Raw genomic sequence first — 20,690 nt, forward strand, 5'->3', positions numbered from 1 at the left:
TTGTCAAACCAGTTCTGGAAAATAAAGACTTGTTGTTGTATTTTATGTCTTTATTATTCCAGATTGTATATCTATGTGGGGAAAATGGTTTGTACATGGAGGTTCCAAGTTAGAAGTACTTGTTTATAAAAGTAGCAAGCTTAGTTTTGTATCCTTTTAATCATAAATATTATATTAGAGGCTCCCTCACTTTGGGTGCTACATATTACCTCTTTTCTTAAATAATGAGGTTTATTCCCCCATGTGAAGTTAAATAATTTAGTATCAACCATTTTAGTTACCGACAGAGGAACATCCAAGGCAAGGGAGGTATAAACTAATCTGGACAGACCTTCAGACTGTGATAAAAGTACACGTCCAGATAAAGAAAGATCTCTTAATAACCAGGAGTTAAATCTCTTTCCAATGTCCTCTACAAAAGGAGAGAAATTTAAGTTGTCCCTTTCTTTCTGATCTTTGCTAACTTTAACACCAAGATATGTGATCACATATTTTACAGGGATATTACATACTGAATTTAAGTCACATCTTTTCAACGCAAATAATTCACTTTCCTAATATTCAGAGATAAACCTGATACATGGGGGGGGGCAGTGGCCCTGTGACAACAATTTTGGACCCCCTTGAGGCCCCCCTACATGTGGAGTATGCAATAATTTTTACATAACTAATTTTTGCTATCATTCCTTTTTTTACATTCATTATTAGACAGAAAATGCAAATACATTGTTGAATGATTATGAACATGGTCTTCTTCCTGCTGATGCCTGCAATGCAGTGAAGAAAACGATATGACAACAATAACGTCTAATGTAACTGGCCCCTCTAACAGTACAACTGGCCCCAGCTTGCCCCCCTCCCCCAGTTGAAATGGTCTAGAACCGCCACTGGATACAGGTACGCTATTATTGCACTGCAGGCGGTGCAATGGAAGTAAACACCCCTTGCGGGTTGCACTCAAAGTGCACACAGGTCTCCTCAGCAGCAGATTGAGAAATTAAAGTAGGCTAACCAGGAAACATGGTGACTGTTGGCCTCGTGCAATAAATCGCTTTATTTTACTGTTGGTCAGGGTGTTTTTGTGCTATTCCAGTCCAAAGACCAGGGTTGACAAGACGTTTCTGGAATGAGTAAAACTTTTTAGGATCCAATCCATGATGTGAAATTCGTTCTAACCGAAGTGGAATATTAACGCCAAAAGGGACGGCTAACATTTTATTTGATCACAACATGGTTTAGTATGATAAACCAGTGAGTATTCACAATGGACATTCTAGGTAGGCGCTTGTGGTGTTGTCCGACTGTTTTCCCGTGTTTTAATAAACCGCCGTCAGAATCAGAGCCGGGGAAGGAAAACAGTGAAATCGTGGTGATCAAAAACATTCATGCGGAGCATCCCACCGACAGGGCTTTGCCACCAATACCCCTTGGGAGACCTGGCTACGTTTATATCGCCCTCTATGATTATGCTGCGCGAACCGTGGAGGACTTGAGTTTCAATGCTGGGGACAAGTTAGACGCTCTAGACAAAGGTGCTGGTGATTGGTGGTATGCAAAAGCACTCACTGGACTTTCAGTTGCCAAGAAGGGTTACATTCCAGCCAATTATGTGGCGCCGGTGGAGAGCCTGGATGCGGAGCCGTAAGTAGCCTACCAATATCCATTTAAAATGATTCGATTGAAATAGTTGATATATGCTACTGTATAGACTAGACTAGAACAGCACCAGGTCAGGTTTGAAGAATGGTGGCTTCATTCAAAGAGGCGAAGAACAAAATGGGTTACAGAAAATAGAGTAGCCTATTAAAATTCATTTTACGTCCCTTATAACCTTTACTTATTCTTGGGCAATTTGAGGCCAGAGTAAAGCAGACAAGACTCCCACACACTTGAGGCATGTTCCAGAACTGCTTTACCCCTGGTTCCACTGATCACATAATCATCGTTTTAGGAGGGGACACTAGCTTTCTGACACTCTCTTCTGTTGTGCTCATTTGATTAACCATCATAGCTGACCTGTTGGTATCCTTACACCACTGGACCATTCCAAGGAGGATCTGGCAAATATTTGTATACATTCAGTTTATGAGAATGAGCATGTTCTATGTAGCCTTGGTGTAATCTGGTGTTGAATGTTTATTATCCCAATTAAAAGATGATGTGTCACAATACTGTAAGTGCTTTATGGATTCCCAGCACTTCCTCATAACCTAGTCCTTGATGAGGCCTCAGATTTGAGTGACTGCTCTCAAAGAAACACACGACACACAACTAACCAACAGTTGACATAGGCTACAGTAATGTCATTGTTTTGAAAATTACAAAGCGCTAGTGTTTGGTTTAATGCATGCCAACTTTCCATATTGCGAACAGATTAAGCCAATAGGCAAATGCCACACTATCGGCGCCGTTCCATGTATCTCGACCTAAGTGATTGGTCAAACAAGTTAATGATTGTCAATGACAAGGAAGTACAATGAATGAGTTAATAATTATCCAGATCAGGTTAAAAATACAAATGTAAAAGTGATTCAACTGTAAAGAGATTCAATGTACATGTAGCTGTGTTTACATTTTGACAACCGTTTGTAGGGTCAACACACATACAAGTGCACTGTTTAAATATAGAAAGAAACCGGTTAAGCAAGGAAATTGCACTTGGCATGACATTGGGTAGAGTTTAACTGAAATTTGACCAAACCGAACAAGCCTGGGTATCTTGGTCAAAAGTAATGTTTGGGTCATGCTTTGAAATAATGGGACAGGTACCAATTCAGAAATGGGCTGTTCAAGAATTATGGAAATAATGCATCTTATCATACCCTATTAAAAACAACTAACCACACCTTTTCTTCAGTTTATCAATGCCAGTGAGACGTACAATTCAAAGTAAAGTGTTTCATATGTAAAAATATATATATATATATATATAAAACAAATATTTAACTAATGAGGGGTCCATCTTCTGAACAAAGTCAGTAATTTTATCTTGGGTGTGGCTCAAGTATTGTCCTGGTGATCATCCCCATGAAACTGGTTTTAGTTAAGCTGCAGTCTAGTTTTTGCCTTTCTCAACACACTGTCTGTGGGAATGTATATTTGTTTTAAATTGAGCCTTTATTTAACTAGGCTAGTCAGTTAAGAACACATTCTTATTTACGATGACTGCCTACACCGGCCAAACCCGGACGACGCTGGGCCAATTGTGCGCTGCCCGATGGGACTCCCAATCACGGCCGGTTGTGATACATCCTGTGAAACCTTGAGGGTTTTTGTCTTGGTAATCAGGACTTGTTTGACTGAAGTATCACGGTCTCATAGTGTACATAAACTAATGAACTTGATCAGTGGATGCCTATAGTATCAATCATATAGATCTGTTTGATGTATTGGTAAAAACCCTAAGCTAAGTGAACGCCTTAATGTACCTACCCACCAAGTAAATATCACTGTGCAGTGCCAGTGAATATCTATGATGCTGGGGTTGACTGTTGTTTCCTCCTGTTCTGCTATACAGGTGGTACTTTGCAGACACCAAGAGAGTGGATGCTGAGAAGCTGCTTCTGTCTGAGGGGAACCAGCATGGATCCTTTCTCATCAGACACTGTGAGAGTCAGAAAGGAGAGCTCTCACTCTCAGGTAAGTCTCAGCGTTGTCGTCTTGTACTTGTCGCTTCTGCAAGAGACTAAAGCTCAGATCTGTCCCCCCCCACCAAATATGTGCTCTCACAATATGCTCTTGGAACAGGTTTTGAATGACTGTGATGTTTGACACATTTTGTGTCTTCGCTCTATTGTTCAGGATTGTATTTTGTGGTTTTATTTTTTCGATCAGTCTATTTCCGTGTGATCCCGGTATGAGGAGGGAACTCGATGCACAAGTTGTTTCTTCGTTCCTGAACAATCCCCGCCTCACTCTGGGTAAATCACAGCCTCCTATAGTGCACTGAAGTGTTTGATGGTGTAACGTTCAATGAGTGAATAGGTGTGGAGTCAGGCGCAGAGAGCAAAAGGATGCGGGAGAAACACGCTTTAATGTCCAGGAAAAATCACAGGAACAAAAATAGAAAACAATAATATGAAAAAATAAAGGACAGCGAGAAACCCGAAATGCAAACACAAACCACTCTAACACATACAGACGAACAAGCCCGCACAAACAGAAGCGGGCTGAACGAACTTAAATAACCCCACCCTAACAACCAAACAAGAAACAGGTGATACCAATTAGACAAAACCAAACGAACACGGAACAAAGGATCGGTGGCAGCTAGTAGACCGGCGACGACGACCGCCGAGCGCCGCCCGAACAAGAAGGGGAGTCACCTTCGGTAATATTCGTGACAGATGGTTCAAGGTCATAAAGTTAAACAAATAGGGAGACCTCTACTTCTCAAAAAGAGACTGTGATAACATCAGTTGAGGGCCACATGAGTCTGGCTGGCCTTTTCTGTCAGAAGGAAAAAGTCCCGTGCGTATATATTTACAGTGGTGTGTAAACTTAGTCACGACAAATGCAATAGTGTCATAGTAAGGAAAGGAGGGAAAAGTTCAGTGGTGTTGCTATCTACCGATGCATTGTTAATGTTAATAATAGTCATATAATATAAGTCATATAATAGTCATAATAAGTCATAATATAATAATAGTCATAATAAGTCATATAATAAAATAATAGTCATAAAAATAGTCATTTGCGTTTGAATGTAAAAAGCCCCATGAGCACTAACTAATATATAAAGTAGTTGGAGCACATGAAATTTGGTGTCAAATGAATGCTGAGTTTATTTTTATGTTATTAATGCATATATACATTCTTCAACCTTTTTCTATCCTAAGAAAATACTTTGATTTCTGGTCAAACAAATGGAAAAGGGGTCTTAAACATCTAGCAGAAAAATTCTTAAAAGGTATTAGAAATGCATAAAAACACATTGTTGAAGTAAAGACACCTGCCAACTAATATCAAGATTTATATTATTAATTTAACCTTTTATTTAACTAGGCAAGTCAGTTAAGAACCAAATACTCATTTACAATGACGGCCTATCCCAGCCTGGTTTTGTAGAAATGATTTGCCTTCTGTAAGTAAAAAAAAAATATTGAGTCTTGTAATTCTGTTACCAAAAGCCCACATATCTTTAAGATATTTTCTAATTCCTCTCCATCATGAGGAGAGAGGATAATGAAAGTTTACATAAGTAACAAGGGGTAGACCTACCAATTAGTTCATGTTTTTACTAATAACAATGTGGTTTGATTCAAGTGCTTAAAACATATAATTCTTTTACCAAATCGGTAATAGAATGCCTGCCACTGAATTGGCTACAACGGGAATTCATAGTTGTCAAACCAAAGTTGGGTCGCCTGCTACTGTCCTCCTGTTTTCACTGTTTTTTTTCTCTTTCTGTGGTGTGGTGGTCAAAGCAAAAGTGTGAAAACAGTCTGGGCAACCCCTCCTTCTGTCTTTGTCGCTCTTCTCTCTTTTTCTCCATGTCGCTCTTTCTCTCTCCCTGTCGCTCTCGCTCTCCCTCTCTTTTTTATTATTATTTCACCTTTATTTAACCAGGTAGTGTCACACCCTGACCATAGTTTGCTTTGTATGTTTCTATGTTTTGTTTGGTCAGGGTGTGATCTGAGTGGGCATTCTATGTTGTGTGTCTAGTTTGTCTGTTTCTGTGTTTGGCCTTATATGGTTCTCAATCAGAGGCAGGTGTTAGTCATTGTCTCTGATTCGGAACCATATTTAGGTAGCCTGTTTTGTGTGTGATTGTTCCTGTCTCTGTGTTTGCACCAGATAGGGCTGTTTTGGTTTTTCACATTTCTTGGTTTTGTTAGTCTATTCATGTATAGTTTCTTTATTAAAGAACCATGAATAATAACCATGCTGCGTTTTGGTCCGCCTCTCCTTCGACACAAGAAAACCGTTACAGGTAGGCTAGTTGAGAACAAGTTCTCATTTACAACTGCGACCTGGTCAAGATAAAGCATAGCAGTGTGAACAGACAACAACACATAGTTAAACAATAAACAAGTCAATAACACAGTAGAAAAAAAAGAGTCTATATACATTGTGTGCAAAAGGCATGAGGAGGTAGGCAATAAATAGGCCATAGGAGTGAATAATTACAATTTAGCAGATTAACACTGGAGTGATAAATGATCAGATGATTATGTGCAAGTAGAGATACTGGTGTGCAAAAGAGCAGAAAAGTAAATAAATAAAAACAGTATGAGGATGAGGTAGGTAAATTGGGTGGGCTATTTACAGATGGACTATGTACAGCTGCAGCGATCGGTTAGCTGCTCAGATAGCAGATGTTTAAAGTTGGTGAGGGAAATAAAAGTCTCAAACTTCAGCGATTTTTGCAATTCGTTCCATTCACAGGCAGTAGAGAACTGGAAGGAAAGGCGGCCAAATGAGGTGTTGGCTTTCGGGATGATCAGTGAGATACACCTGCTGGAGAGCGTGTTCTACGGATGGGTGTTGCCACCGTGACTAGTGAACTGAGATAAGGCGGAGCTTTACCTAGCATGGACTTGTAGATGACCTGGAGCCAGTGGGTCTGGTGACGAATATGTAGCGAGGGCCAGCCGACTAGAGCATACAGGTCACAGTGGTGGGTAGTATAAGGTGCTTTAGTAACAAAACAGATGGCACTGTGATAAACTGCATCTAGTTTGCTGAGTAGAGTATTGGAAGCTATTTTGTAGATGACATCACCGAAGTCGAGGATAGGTAGGATAGTCAGTTTTACTAGGGTAAGTTTGGCGGCGTGAGTGAAGGAGGCTTTGTTGCGAAATAGAAAGCTGACTCTAGATTTTATTTTGGATTGGAGATGTTTGATATGAGTCTGGAAGGAGAGTTTACAGTCTAGCCAGACACCTACAGTGCCTTGCGAAAGTATTCGGCCCCCTTGAACTTTGCGACCTTTTGCCACATTTCAGGCTTCAAACATAAAGATATAAAACTGTATTTTTTTTGTGAAGAATCAACAACAAGTGGGACACAATCATGAAGTGGAACGACATTTATAGGATATTTCAAACTTTTTTAACAAATCAAAAACTGAAAAATTGGGCGTGCAAAATTATTCAGCCCCCTTAAGTTAATACTTTGTAGCGCCACCTTTTGCTGCGATTACAGCTGTAAGTCGCTTGAGGTATGTCTCTTTCAGTTTTGCACATCGAGAGACTGACATTTTTTCCCATTCCTCCTTGCAAAACAGCTCGAGCTCAGTGAGGTTGGATGGAGAGCATTTGTGAACAGCAGTTTTCAGTTCTTTCCACAGATTCTCGATTGGATTCAGGTCTGGACTTTGACTTGGCCATTCTAACACCTGGATATGTTTATTTTTGAACCATTCCATTGTAGATTTTGCTTTATGTTTTGGATCATTGTCTTGTTGGAAGACAAATCTCTGTCCCAGTCTCAGGTCTTTTGCAGACTCCATCAGGTTTTCTTCCAGAATGGTCCTGTATTTGGCTCCATCCATCTTCCCATCAATTTTAACCATCTTCCCTGTCCCTGCTGAAGAAAAGCAGGCCCAAACCATGATGCTGCCACCACCATGTTTGACAGTGGGGATGGTGTGCTCAGGGTGATGAGCTGTGTTGCTTTTACGCCAAACATAACGTTTTGCATTGTTGCCAAAAAGTTCAATTTTGGTTTCATCTGACCAGAGCACCTTCTTCCACATGTTTGGTGTGTCTCCCAGGTGGCTTGTGGCAAACTTTAAATGACACTTTTTATGGATATCTTTAAGAAATGTCTTTCTTCTTGCCACTCTTCCATAAAGGCCAGATTTGTGCAATATACGACTGATTGTTGTCCTATGGACAGAGTCTCCCACCTCAGCTGTAGATCTCTGCAGTTCATCCAGAGTGATCATGGGCCTCTTGGCTGCATCTCTGATCAGTCTTCTCCTTGTATGAGCTGAAAGTTTAGAGGGACGGCTAGGTCTTGGTAGATTTGCAGTGGTCTGATACTCCTTACATTTCAATATTATCGCTTGCACAGTGCTCCTTGGGATGTTTAAAGCTTGGGAAATCTTTTTGTATCCAAATCCGGCTTTAAACTTCTTCACAACAGTATCTCGGACCTGCCTGGTGTGTTCCTTGTTCTTCATGATGCTCTCTGCGCTTTTAACGGACCTCTGAGACTATCACAGTGCAGGTGCATTTATACGGAGACTTGATTACACACAGGTGGATTGTATTTATCATCATTAGTCATTTAGGTCAACATTGTATCATTCAGAGATCCTCACTGAACTTCTGGAGAGAGTTTGCTGCACTGAAAGTAAAGGGGCTGAATAATTTTGCACGCCCAATTTTTCAGTTTTTGATTTGTTAAAAAAGTTTGAAATATCCAATAAATGTCGTTCCACTTCATGATTGAGTCCCACTTGTTGTTGATTCTTCACAAAAAAATACAGTTTTATATCTTTATGTTTGAAGCCTAAAATGTGGCAAAAGGTCGCAAAGTTCAAGGGGGCCGAATACTTTCGCAAGGCACTGTAGGTACTTACAGATGTCCACATATTCTAGGTCGGAAACATCCAGGGTGGTGATGCTAGTCGGGTGTGTGGGTGCAGGCAGCGAACAATTAAAAAGCATGCATTTGGTTTTACTAGCGTTTAAGAGCAGTTGGAGGCCACGGAAGGAGTGTTGTATGGCATTGAAGCTCGTTTGGAGGTTAGATAGCACAGTGTCCAAGGAAGGGCCAGAAGTATACAGAATAGTTTCGTCTGCATAGAGGTGGGTCAGGGAATCACCCGCAGCAAGAGCGACATCATTGATATATACAGAGAAAAGAGTCGGCCCGAGAATTGAACCCTGTGGTACCCCCATAGAGACTGCCAGAGGACCGGACAACATGCCCTCCGATTTGACACACTGAACTCTGTCTGCAAAGTAGTTGGTGAACCATGCAAGGCAGTCATTAGAAAAACCGAGGCTACTGTGTCTGCCGATAAGAATATGGTGATTGACAGAGTCGAAAACCTTGGCCAGGTCGATGAAGACGGCTGCACAGTACTGTCTTTTATCGATGGCGGTTATGATATCGTTTATAACCTTGAGCGTGGCTGAGGTGCACCCGTGACCGGATCGGAAACCTGATTGCACAGCGGAGAAGGTACGGTGGGATCCGAGATGGTCAGTGATCTGTTTGTTAACTTGGCTTTCGAAGACCTTAGATAGGCAGGGCAGGATGGATATAGGTCTGTAACAGTTTGGGTCCAGGGTGTCTCCCGCTTTGAAGAGGGGGATGACCGTGGCATCTTTCCAATCCTTGGGGATCTCAGACGATAGGAAAGAGAGGTTGAACAGGCTGGTAGTAGGGGTTGCGACAATGGCGGCGGATAGTTTCAGAAATAGAGGGTCCAGATTGTCAAGCCCAGCTGATTTGTATGGGTCCAGGTTTTGCAGCTCTTTCAGAACATCTGCTATCTGGATTTGGGTAAAGGAGAAGCTGGGGAGGCTTGGAGCTGTTGGCCGAGGTTGGAGTAGCCAGGAGGAAGGCATGGCCAGCCGTTGAGAAATGCTTGTTGAAGTTTTCGATTATCATGGATTTATCGGTGGTGACCGTCTCTCAAGTTAGTTAACTCTGCCTGTTCTTACTGACACTTACCCATGAGCCCCCTCTCTTCCCATTCCGCCCCAATTTTTTAAAAATTAATTAATTAAACAAGATCAGCTTTAAAAAATATGTTTTCTCTTTCATAAGATACAATCAGTTGTTTTGTTTTCACTTTTTGTTGTTGTATATTTATTCTTTTTAAACTGGATTAATATCTTCCCATTTACTGTAACCAGCCTTCTCATCCACTGAACACCGACACCGGACATCCATGGATGTTAAAAAGTAGTGAAATTTGCTCAGTCCAAATTTGAACCAATCATAAGTGTCTGTTTTATAAGTTTGGGCAGCACAGTACAGATAAGTAGTGTATACAGTAGGTCAGTAGAGTTTAGTACAAGAGGAGAGCACAGTATAATTTACTGAACTGTACTTTACTGAACTCTACTGTACTCCATTCTACTGTGCTGTCCAAACTTGCGAAACATACACGTCTATGATTGGTACAGATTTGGTCCGGACCAACCAAATTTGGTCTTGTTTGAGCTCATTAGAAAAATAGCCCGTGTGTATCATAATACCTAAACATTCCGAAGAGGATATAACATTTTTCTACCTTTGTGTACTAGGGGTTACATCACCATGAGGAGAATGACATTCGTAATGATGCATTTCTGTATAGTACAGATCAGGGACCCATGACGTCATTCTGTTAGCGGGTGCTAATTCACTTAAATTACTCTAGTTCAATAACCCAAAATACAACAGCATTTTTGTTTTTGTAGTTTTATTTTTTTCAAACTCTGTCATAACTGACACCCCATTCTTTCTGCCGACATCTTTGGATCTTAATTCAGAGCAGATATTTAAGAGTTTTTGGAAAACGTGGTCACCGAAAATAAACTCAGGGAGATTTTCCTGTTATTCTATTAACCAAACTTTACATTTCCTCTGATCTTCAAGTAAATATGTTTTTAAGTTTTCAGTGGAAATGTTTCAAAGTAGTCCTTGTACATAGTTGTATGGTTTGTTTAACTTTGCAATCAATATTTTTTGTGTTTGGAATTGAGTCTCTCTGTTACTGTGGATTTGGAATTTCTGAGCGTCTTCAGTACAATGAGCCAAATCACCAAAAAATAATGTTTTCATGTAGGCAGCCCATTATTCCATAATGGCCATATAAACAGATTTTTACCATGGTCCTTTCCCCATTTATTTACTCTTCTGCACACATTTTCATGGCCAGGGTTGATTTTACTGTCTTCATTCACACTTTGTAGTGTTCTGCCCTTATGCTTTTGTATGCATCTTTCAGTACTGGACCAGTGCAAAGTGAAGCACTACAAAGTAAGGAAGATGGACTCTGGAGGCTACTACGTGTCGACGTCCAAGAACTTCCTAACTCTGAGGGAGTTGGTGGAACACTACTCAAAACAGGAGGATGGTCTCTGTGTACGGCTGCTTGAACCATGTAAAAAGGTATGGTGTTCCGTTGACTTTCTTTGTTAATTACTGTACCGTGTGGAGGTTGACCGATTAAATTGGAATGGCCGATTTAATTAGGGCCGATTTCAAGTTTTCATAACAATCAGAAATCGGTATTTTTGGACACCGGTGGGTTAATTGCCTCGTTCAGGGGCAGAACGACAGATTTTTACCTTGTCAGCTCGGGGGATTCAATCTTGCAACCTTACAGTTAACTAGTCCAATGCTCTAACCACCTACTTGTCATTGCACTCCACGAGGAGACTGCCTGTTAGGCGAATACAGTAAGCCAAGGTAAGTTGCTAGCTAGCATTAAACTTATCTTATAAAAAACCCCACCAATTAATCATAATCACTAGTTAACTACACATGGTTGATGATATTACTAGTTTATCTAGCGTGTCCTGCGTTGCATATAATCGATCCGGTGCGTATCATTGCTCCAATGTGTACCTAACCATAAACATCAATGCCTTTCTTAAAATCAATACACCCGAAGTATATATTTTTAAACTTGCATATTTAGATAAGAAATCCAGGTTAGCAGGCAATATTAACCAGGTGAAATTGTGTCACTTCTCTTGCGTTCATTGCAATCAGAGTCAGTGTATATGCAACAGTTTGGGCCGCCTAATTTGCCAGAATTTTACGTAATTATAACATAACATTGAAGGTTGTGCAATGTAACAGGAATATTTAGACTTATGGATGCCACCCGTTAGATAAAATACGGAACGGTTGCGTATTTCACTGAAAGAATAAACGTCTTATTTTCGAGATGATAGTTTCCGGATTCGACCATATTAATGACCTACGGCTCGTATTTCTGTGTGTTATGTTATAACTAAGTCTATGATTTGATAGAGCAGTCTGACTGAGCGATGGTAGGCAGCAGCAGGCTCGTAAGCATTCATTCAAACAGCACTTTTGTGCGTTTGCCAGCAGCTGTTTATGACTTCAAGCCTATCAACTCCCGAGATTAGGCTGGTGTAACCGATGTGAAATGGCTAGCTAGTTAGCGGGGTGCGCGCTAATAGCGTTTCAAACGTCATTTGCTCTGTGACTTGGAGTGGTTGTTCCACTTGCTCTGCGGCTTTTGTGGAGCGATGGGTAACGCTGCTTCGAGGGTGGCTGTCGTCGTTGTGTTCCTGGTTCGAGCCCAGGTAGGAGCGAGGAGAGGGACGGAAGCTATACTGTTACACTGGCAATACTAAAGTGTCTATAAGAACATCCAATAGTCAAGAGAGAAATAGTCCTATAATAACTACAACCTAAAACTTCTTACCTGGGAATATTGAACACTCATGTTAAAAGGAACCTCCAGCTTTCATATGTTCTCATGTTCTGAGCAAGGAACTTAAACGTTAGCTTTCTTACATGGCACATATTGCACTTTTACTTTCTTCTCCAACACTTTGTTTTTGCTAAATTGATTTTATTGATATATTATATTAAGTTAAAATAAGTGTTCATTCAGTATTGTTGTAATTGTCATTATTACAACAAAAAAATAAAAAATACAAATCGGCCGCTTAAATCGGTATCGGCTTTTTTTGGTCCTCCAATAATCGGTATCGGCTTTTTTGGTCCTCCAATAATCGGTACCGGCGACCTCTAGTATCATGTGATTGCGATAAATCAGATTTGTTTAGTGGCCCTCTTGATCTGAATTGATGTACACACACTTTATGGAATTAATGTGCCTGGCAAATTTGCTAAAGATATCCAGATCACAGAAACCCTCTTCAAATATTGGGCCTAATACAATAGCCTGATGCTGTTCCGTGTCAACCATGTATAGCACCATTAACCGTTCAAGGAAAATAGAACAAAAGTCATGTGGTTTTCCTGAACAGTAAAGAGAACAGGGTGTCAGGTTCTACTTTGGGACAGTTCCTCTGTCTCTGCTGATTTGTTGTATCTCTCTCTCGTGTCAGATGGAGGCGCCTCAGACCCATGGTCTGTCCTACAACACTGCCGACCACTGGGAGATAGACCGGACGTCTGTCAAACTGCTGAATAAACTGGGCGCTGGGCAATTTGGAGAGGTTCATGAAGGCCTCTGGAACGACACCACTGCAGTAGCAGTGAAGACCCTCAAACCTGGTAAATAGCCTGTACAACACAAACACAGGACTCAAACCCATAAAATCACGTTATTTCAAATCCTTAATTTTGTATCTCCCTTAGTTCCAATGCAGTTGTTTTTCTCAATATCAAATCATTAAGTACTGTATATACACTGAACAAAAAAATATACACAACATGTAATGTGTTGGTCCCATGTTTCATGAGCTGAAATTAAAGAGCCCAGATATGTGCCATACGCACAAAAAAGCTTATTTCTCAATCTTTTTCACAAATTAGTTTACATCCCTGTTCGTGTGCATTTCTCCTTTGCCGAGATAATCCATCCACCTGACAAGTGTGGCATATCAAGAAGCTGATTAAACAGGATTATCATTACACAGGTGCACATTGTGCTGGGGACAATAAAAGACCACTCTAAAATGTGAAGTTTTGTCACACAACACAATGCCACAGATGTCTCTAGTTTTGCGGGAGTGTGCATGTGGCATGCTGACTGCAGGAATGTCTACCTAAACTGTTGCCAGAAAATGAAATGTTAATTTCTCGACCAATGTCGTTTTAGAGAATTTGTCAATACGTCCAACCGGCCTCACAACCGCAGACCACGTGTATGGAGTTGTGTGGAGGAGCGGTTTGCTGATGTCAACGTTGTGAAAAGAGTGGAATGGGCAGGCATTTTATCGCTGGAAATTTGATTGCAAAGATACTGTGACGAGATCCTGAGGCCCATTGTCGTGCCATTCATCCTCCACCATCACCTCATGTTTCAACATGATAATGCACGGCCCCATGTCTCAAGGATCTGTACACAATTCCTGGAAGCTGAAAATGTTCAAATTTTCCTATGGCCTGCATACTCACCAGACATGTCACCCTTTGAGCAAGTTTGGGATGCTTTGGATCGACGTGTACGATAGCATGTTCCAGTTCCCGTTGATATCCAGCAACTTCGCGCAGCCATTGCAGAGGAGTGGGACAACATTCCACAATCAGCATGATCAACTCTCTGCGAACGAGATGTACTGCATGAGGCAAATGGTGGTCACACCAGATACTGACTGATTTTCCTATCCACATCCTACCTTATTTTTTATTTTATTTATATACATACATACATACATACATACATACATACATACATACATACATACATACATACATACATACATACATACATACATACATACATACATACATACATACATACATACATACATACATACATACATACAGTTGAAGTTTACATACACTTAGGTTGGAGTCATTAAAACTCGTTTTTCAACCACTCCACAAATTTCTTGTGAACAAACTATAGTTTTGGCAAGTCGGTTCGGACATCTACTTTGTGCATGACACAAGTAATTTTTCCAATAATTGTTCACAGACAGATCATTTCACTTATAATTCACTGTATCACAATTCCAGTGGGTCAGAAGTTTACATACGCTAAGTTGACTGTGCCTTTTAAAAAGTTGGGAAAATTCCAGAAAATGATGTCATGGCTTTAGAAGCTTCTGATAGGCTAATTGTCATAATTCGAGTGAATTGGAGGTATACCACTTCGATGTATTTCAAGGCCTACCTTCAAACTCAGTGCCTCTTTGCTTGACATCATCGGAAAATCAAAAGAAATCAGCCAAGACTTCTGAAAAAAAATTGTAGACCTCCAATTATCTGGTTCATCCTTGTGAGCAATTTCCAAATGCCTGAAGGTACCACGTTCATCTGTACAAACAATAGTACGCAAGTATAAACACTAGGGGACCACGCAGCCGTCATACTGCTCAGGAAGGAGACACATTATGTCTCCTGGAGATGAACGTACTTTGGTGCGAAAAGTGCAAATCAATCCCAGAACAACAGCAAAGGACCTTGTGAAGATGCTGGAGGAAACAGGTACAAAGTCCTATATCGACATAACCTGAAAGGCTACTCAGCAAGAAAGAATCCACTGCTCCAAAACCGCCATAAAAAAACCAGACTACAGTTTGCAACTGCACATGGGGACAAAGATCATACTTTTTGGAGAAATGTCCTCTGGTCTGATGAAACAAAAATAGAACTGTTTGGCCATAATGACCATCCTTATGTTTGGAGGAAAAAGGGGGACACTTGCAAGCCAAAAAACACCATCCAATCGTGAAGCACGGGGGTGGCAGCATCGTGTTGTGGTGGTGCCTTGCTGCAGGAGGGACTGGTGTGGATATATTGAAGCAACATCTCAAGACATCAGTCAGGAAGTTAATGCTTGGTCGCAAATGGGTCTTCCAAATGGACAATGACCCCAAGCGTACTTCCAAAGTTGTGGCAAAATGTCTTAAGGACAACAAAGTTAAGTTATTGGAGTGGCCATCGCAAAGCCCTGACCTCAATCCCATAGAAAATTTGTGGGCAGAACTAAAGAAGCGTTTTTGTCGAGCAAGGAGGCCTACATACCTGACTCGGTTACACCAGCTCTGTCAGGGGAATGGGCCAAAATTCACCCAACTTATTGTGGGAAGCTTATGAAAGGCTACCTGAAACGTTTGACCCTTGTTAAACAATTTAAAGGCAATGCTACCAAATACTAATTGAGTGTGTGTAAACTTCTGACCCACTGGGAATGTGATGAAAGAAATAAAAGCTTTAATAAATCATTCTCTCTACCATTATTCTGACATTTCACATTCTAAAAATAAAGTGGTGAACCTAACTGACCTAAGACATGGAATTTTTACTCAGATGAAATGTCAGGAATTATGAAAAACTGAGTTTAAATGTATTTGGCTAAGGTGTATGTAAACTTCCGACTTCAACTGTGTGTGTGTATATTATATATATATACGATCTTGTCTCATCTCTGCAACTCCCCAATGGGCTCGGCAAAGGCGAAGGTCTAGTCAGGCGTCATCCGAAACATGACCCGTCAAACCGCGCTTCTTAATACGTGCACGCTTAACCCGGAGTGTGACGGAGGAAACACTGTTCAACTGACGACCGAAGTCAGCCTGCAGGCACCCGGCCCGCCACAAGGAGTCGCTAGAGCGCGATGAGCCATGTAAGCCACCCCCCCGGCCAAACCCTCCCCTAACCCGGACGATGCTGGGCCAATATTGCGGCATCATGGCCAGTTGTGTGACAGCCTGGGTTCGAACCCAGGTCTGTAGTAACGCCTCACTCATTGTGCCACCTACCTTTTTTAAGGTATTTGTGACCAACAGATGCATACCTGTATTCTCACTCATCTGAAATCCTAATGAATTTATTTAAATTGACTGATTTCCTTATATGAACTGTAACTCAGTAAAAACTTTGAAATTGTTGTGTTTATATTTTTGTTCATTACATGAAACACAGGAAAATCACGTTTTTGACTACACTTTCTCGTCACAGTGCAGGTTGGTTTGAATTCCAGCTCGTGTTAGAGTGCAATACAACGTATATATGTTATTGATATCCTAGGCACCATGGACGCTAAGGACTTCCTACAGGAGGCCCATATCATGAAGACACTGCGGCACCCCAAACTGATCCAGCTCTACGCTGTGTGTACTGTGGAGGAACCCATCTACATCATCACAGAGCTCATGAAGAATGGCAGTCTGCTGGATTATCTCCAAAGTAAGAACACACTAGTGTATTGCATTGTAACCTACCTACATACAAGACCACTGCACTTTCCTCAGTGGACCAGACCCTGGTTATTGTTGGCCGTTTAGATTAGAACACCACCTCAACAATGTGCCTGTGGCAAGAGTTGAAATACAGTGCAGACGTTTCTTTAACTTATGTAACTGAGTGATGTGTATCGGGGATGTTTTGGATGAAGTGTACATTTGGCAACAACCAAAAGAAGCTACAGTTTTGCTCCCTCTTCACTTTGTGTGATACAGTTGCCTGTAAAGAATATGAAACATGCATCATACGGGCCATGCTTCTGTAGTTTGAAAGTTACATCCAGTGCATTCAGAAAGTGTTCAGACCACTTCCCTTTTTCCTCAATTTGTTATGTTACAGCCATATTCTAAAATTGAATTTTCTTTTTAAAATGTCCTCATCAGTCTTCACACAATACCCCATAATGACAAAAGTGTTTTTTTTTTTTTTGCAAATGTCTAAAAAATATTATTTACATAAGTATTCAGACCCTTTGCTACGAGACTCGAAATTGAGCTCCGGGGCATCCCTGTTACCATTGATCATCCTTGAGATGTTTCTACAACTTGATTGGAGTCCACCTGTAATAAATTAAATTGATTGGACATGATTTGGAAAGGCACATACCTGTCTATATAAGGTCCCACAGTTGACAGTGCATGTCAGAGCAAAAACCAAGCCATGAGGTTGAAGGAACTGTCCGTAGAACTCCGAGAGAGGATTGTGTCAAGGCATGGGGAAGGGTACCAAAACACTTCTGCAGCATTGAAGGTCCCCAAGAACACAGTGGCCTCCATCATTCTTACATGGAAGGAGTTTGGAACCACCAAGACTCTTCCTAGATCTGGCCGCCCAGCCAAACAGAGCAATCGGGAGAGAAGGGCCTTGGTCAGGGAGGTGACCAAGAACCCAATGGTCACTCTGACAGAGCTCCAGAGTTCCTCTGTGGAGATGGGAGAACCTTCCAGAAGGACAACCATCTCTGCACCACTCCACCAATCAGGCCTTTATGGTAGAGTTGCCAGACTGAAGCCATTCCTTAGTTAAAGGCACATGACAGCCTGCTTGGCATTTACCAAAAGGCACCTAAAGACTCAGATCATGAGAAACAAGATTCTCTGGTCTGATTAAACCAAGATTAAACTCTTTGGCCTGAATGCCAAGTGTCACATCTGGAGGAAACCTGGCACCATCCCTACGGTGAAGCATGGTGGAGGCAGCATCATGCTGTGGGGATGTTTTTCAGCGGCAGGAACTGGGAGACTAGTCAGGATAGAGGGAAATATGAACGGCGCAAAGTACAGAGAGAGTTGATGAAAACCTGCTTAGGACTTCAGACTGGGGCGAAGGTTCACCTTCCAACAGGACAAAGACCCTAAGCACACATCCAACCTGACAGAGCTTGAGTGGATCTGCAGAGAAGAATGGGAGAAACTCCCCAAGTACAGGTGTGCCAAGCTTGTTGCGTCATACCCAAGAAGCCTTGAGGCTGTAATTGCTGCTTAAGGTGCTTCAACAAAGTGCTGAGTGAAGGGTCTGAATATTTATGTAAATGTTAAAAATATATATATTTTGAAAAACCTGTTCACTTTGTCATTATGGGGTATTGTGTGTAGATTAAGAGGGACATTTTAGAATAAGGCTGTAATGTAACGGAATGTGGAAAAAGTAAAGGGGTCTGAATACTTTCCGAATGCACTGTATATTTAAGATGATCTGATGTTATGGACTCACTGGAGACTGCCAGCACTCCTTGTGTTTTTCTCCCAATGTGAGATGCTGTGCCATAGCATGAAATATGCAGTGTCATTGCCTGTCAGAGTGATAGTCACCTCTTGGAGCGGCCATGTGAAATTGATGTTGGTGGCCCTGAGACTGTCTGCATTACATCCCCTATATTTTACTAGATGCCCTTACACACGGGCACAAATTCAGACATTCGGCCATTACTATCAATTGTTTTGGGGGGGGGACTCTAAACTTCAGAAACTTTTACAAATAATCGCATAGTCATACTTTTGCATGCACACTGTTATTCTGGAAATTGTACTATAACATTTGACTTAAGCACTCATTAGAATGAAATATCAGTTCTCTGACCATGGTACTTACCTTCTCTCCTCCTCCACAGAGGACAAGGGTACGCAGCTGGTAATCTCAGACCAGCTAGAGATGGCAGCCCAGGTGGCTGCTGGGATGGCTTACCTGGAGCTGCAGAACTACATCCACAGAGACCTGGCAGCCCGCAACGTTCTGGTGGGAGAGAACAACATTTGCAAGGTGGCTGACTTTGGCCTCGCCAGAGTCTTCATGGTGGGTATCTCTATCTTTTTGTAAGAAAAACAAGAGAAGGGGATATTTTGTTATTAGTCGGGCCGGTTTGTCAAAAATGTAGTATTGAGGATTCAGATTTTATTCCTGTTGTTTTAGATGGAGAGTGACAACGTTTACGAAGCTAAAGAGGGCACTAAGTTCCCTGTGAAATGGACCGCCCCAGAGGCCATCCACAGTGGCAAGTTCACCATCAAGTCTGACGTGTGGTCCTTCGGCATTCTGCTATATGAGATCATGACCTTCGGTGGGATGCCCTATCCAAGTAAGACTTTTACATGCTTGTTTAATGTATTACTCTATAGAAAATAAAGCTGGTGTAATCAGTGTTAATCCTGTTGTTTACTACCGTGGAATTTTTGAGTGTACAATAATATCAGTGGGCGGGGTAGAAATATTGTATGAGTAGCATGCACTACAGTCAACAGTTTAAAAAAAAACACCTGACACCCTGTCTATTTGTACACCACTTGCAATTTCAAGGGAGCGTTCATAGTTTATCCACACTAAATGCACAGCATCAGGTTAGATTGTGTTACCGTGTGAGATCAGAACTATGGTCCCCTGTTATTGTTCCAGCCATGACCAACTACGAGGTGGTCCAGAAGCTGCCCACAGGCTACAGGATGCCGAACCCATTACGCTGTCCCAAGGTGATGTATGAGATCATGTCTGACTGCTGGAAGGAGAATGAGTACGACAGACCCACCTTTGAGACCCTACAGTGGAAGCTAGAGGACTTCTTTGACCTGGATGTGACCTCCTACGATGACGCCAACCATTATTAGTACTGTACTGTATACAGGGATCAATGATGCTCTGCATGGGTCAGCAGAGGAAAGTAGGGTATGTCCACTGTGCCACAAGTAATATAATCAAATATGAAGGGTATTTCATACTCCCAACAGTTTGTATCTAGCATGCAGATAGCATTGATTTTAGCATAGTTGAACTGCCCTCTCCCTGATCACATTATGGTTGAATATCTATTTTTTTTAGGATTATATTTTGCGGTCGAACACGTGGGACCATATAATGTTTGATCAGAAAATATTGTTTGTGGAGGTTTAATTTGGCTGCTCATGTATTGTCATTAAAGAAAGTCCGACATGACTATGACTGATAATCCTCTATTGTAACTGTCGTTTGTGACACTCCCAATAGTTAAGATTTTGTTGGCCAAACTTAATGCACTTTTAAATGGGTGATACTGAGACTGCTAAACACACTAGATGCTCTTTGATGAAGTCACAAACTCTGTCCGTGACCCGGTTGGGCTTTCATAACAACAGCTGCTCTCCGGTAAGACTGATGGAGCTATATCTCGATTTGGCGAAATAGTTCTGCATTCACTCCGCATTCTTCCACTGCTTGGCTGCCAAGTATTCATCAGGCGCATTTTGTTGGTTTTGCATGATCCACTCTGAAGCATGGTGAGAGAGGGCACTATGTCACTGAACACTCGTGAATAGATTGGAATGACCGAGTAATGTTGATAGAATATTTTCACAGAAAGAGTAGATATGATTCAACTGGACAGAATTGGATTTTTAAGGGAAGGATTT

General features: G+C 41.4%; 1 protein-coding gene across 1 annotated transcript; it reads left to right on the forward strand.

Moving 5' to 3' along the window:
- The first annotated feature begins 947 nt into the window (after window positions 1–947).
- Window positions 948–20,251, forward strand: LOC112217520 (tyrosine-protein kinase SRK2). Its single transcript, XM_024377850.2, has 8 exons — window positions 948–1,641; window positions 3,518–3,639; window positions 10,898–11,061; window positions 13,005–13,173; window positions 16,600–16,758; window positions 18,926–19,107; window positions 19,225–19,390; window positions 19,705–20,251. The coding sequence occupies exons 1-8, from the start codon at window positions 1,265–1,267 to the stop codon at window positions 19,911–19,913; spliced, it is 1,548 nt and encodes a 515-aa protein (XP_024233618.1). The 5' UTR covers window positions 948–1,264; the 3' UTR covers window positions 19,914–20,251.
- The last annotated feature ends 439 nt before the right edge of the window (window positions 20,252–20,690 follow it).

Source organism: Oncorhynchus tshawytscha, linkage group LG18, assembly GCF_018296145.1.
Source record: "Oncorhynchus tshawytscha isolate Ot180627B linkage group LG18, Otsh_v2.0, whole genome shotgun sequence".
Lineage (NCBI taxonomy): Eukaryota > Metazoa > Chordata > Actinopteri > Salmoniformes > Salmonidae > Oncorhynchus > Oncorhynchus tshawytscha.

Excerpts from the sequence above, each read along its gene's own strand:
- LOC112217520 (XM_024377850.2), top strand. The coding sequence starts at position 1,265 with ATGGACATTCTAGGTAGGCGCTTGTGGTGTTGTCCGACTGTTTTCCCG. Across the intron at positions 16,759-18,925 it reads TCTGCTGGATTATCTCCAAA|AGGACAAGGGTACGCAGCTG; the intron begins GTAAGAACACAC and ends CCTCCTCCACAG. Across the intron at positions 19,391-19,704 it reads CGGTGGGATGCCCTATCCAA|CCATGACCAACTACGAGGTG; the intron begins GTAAGACTTTTA and ends TTATTGTTCCAG.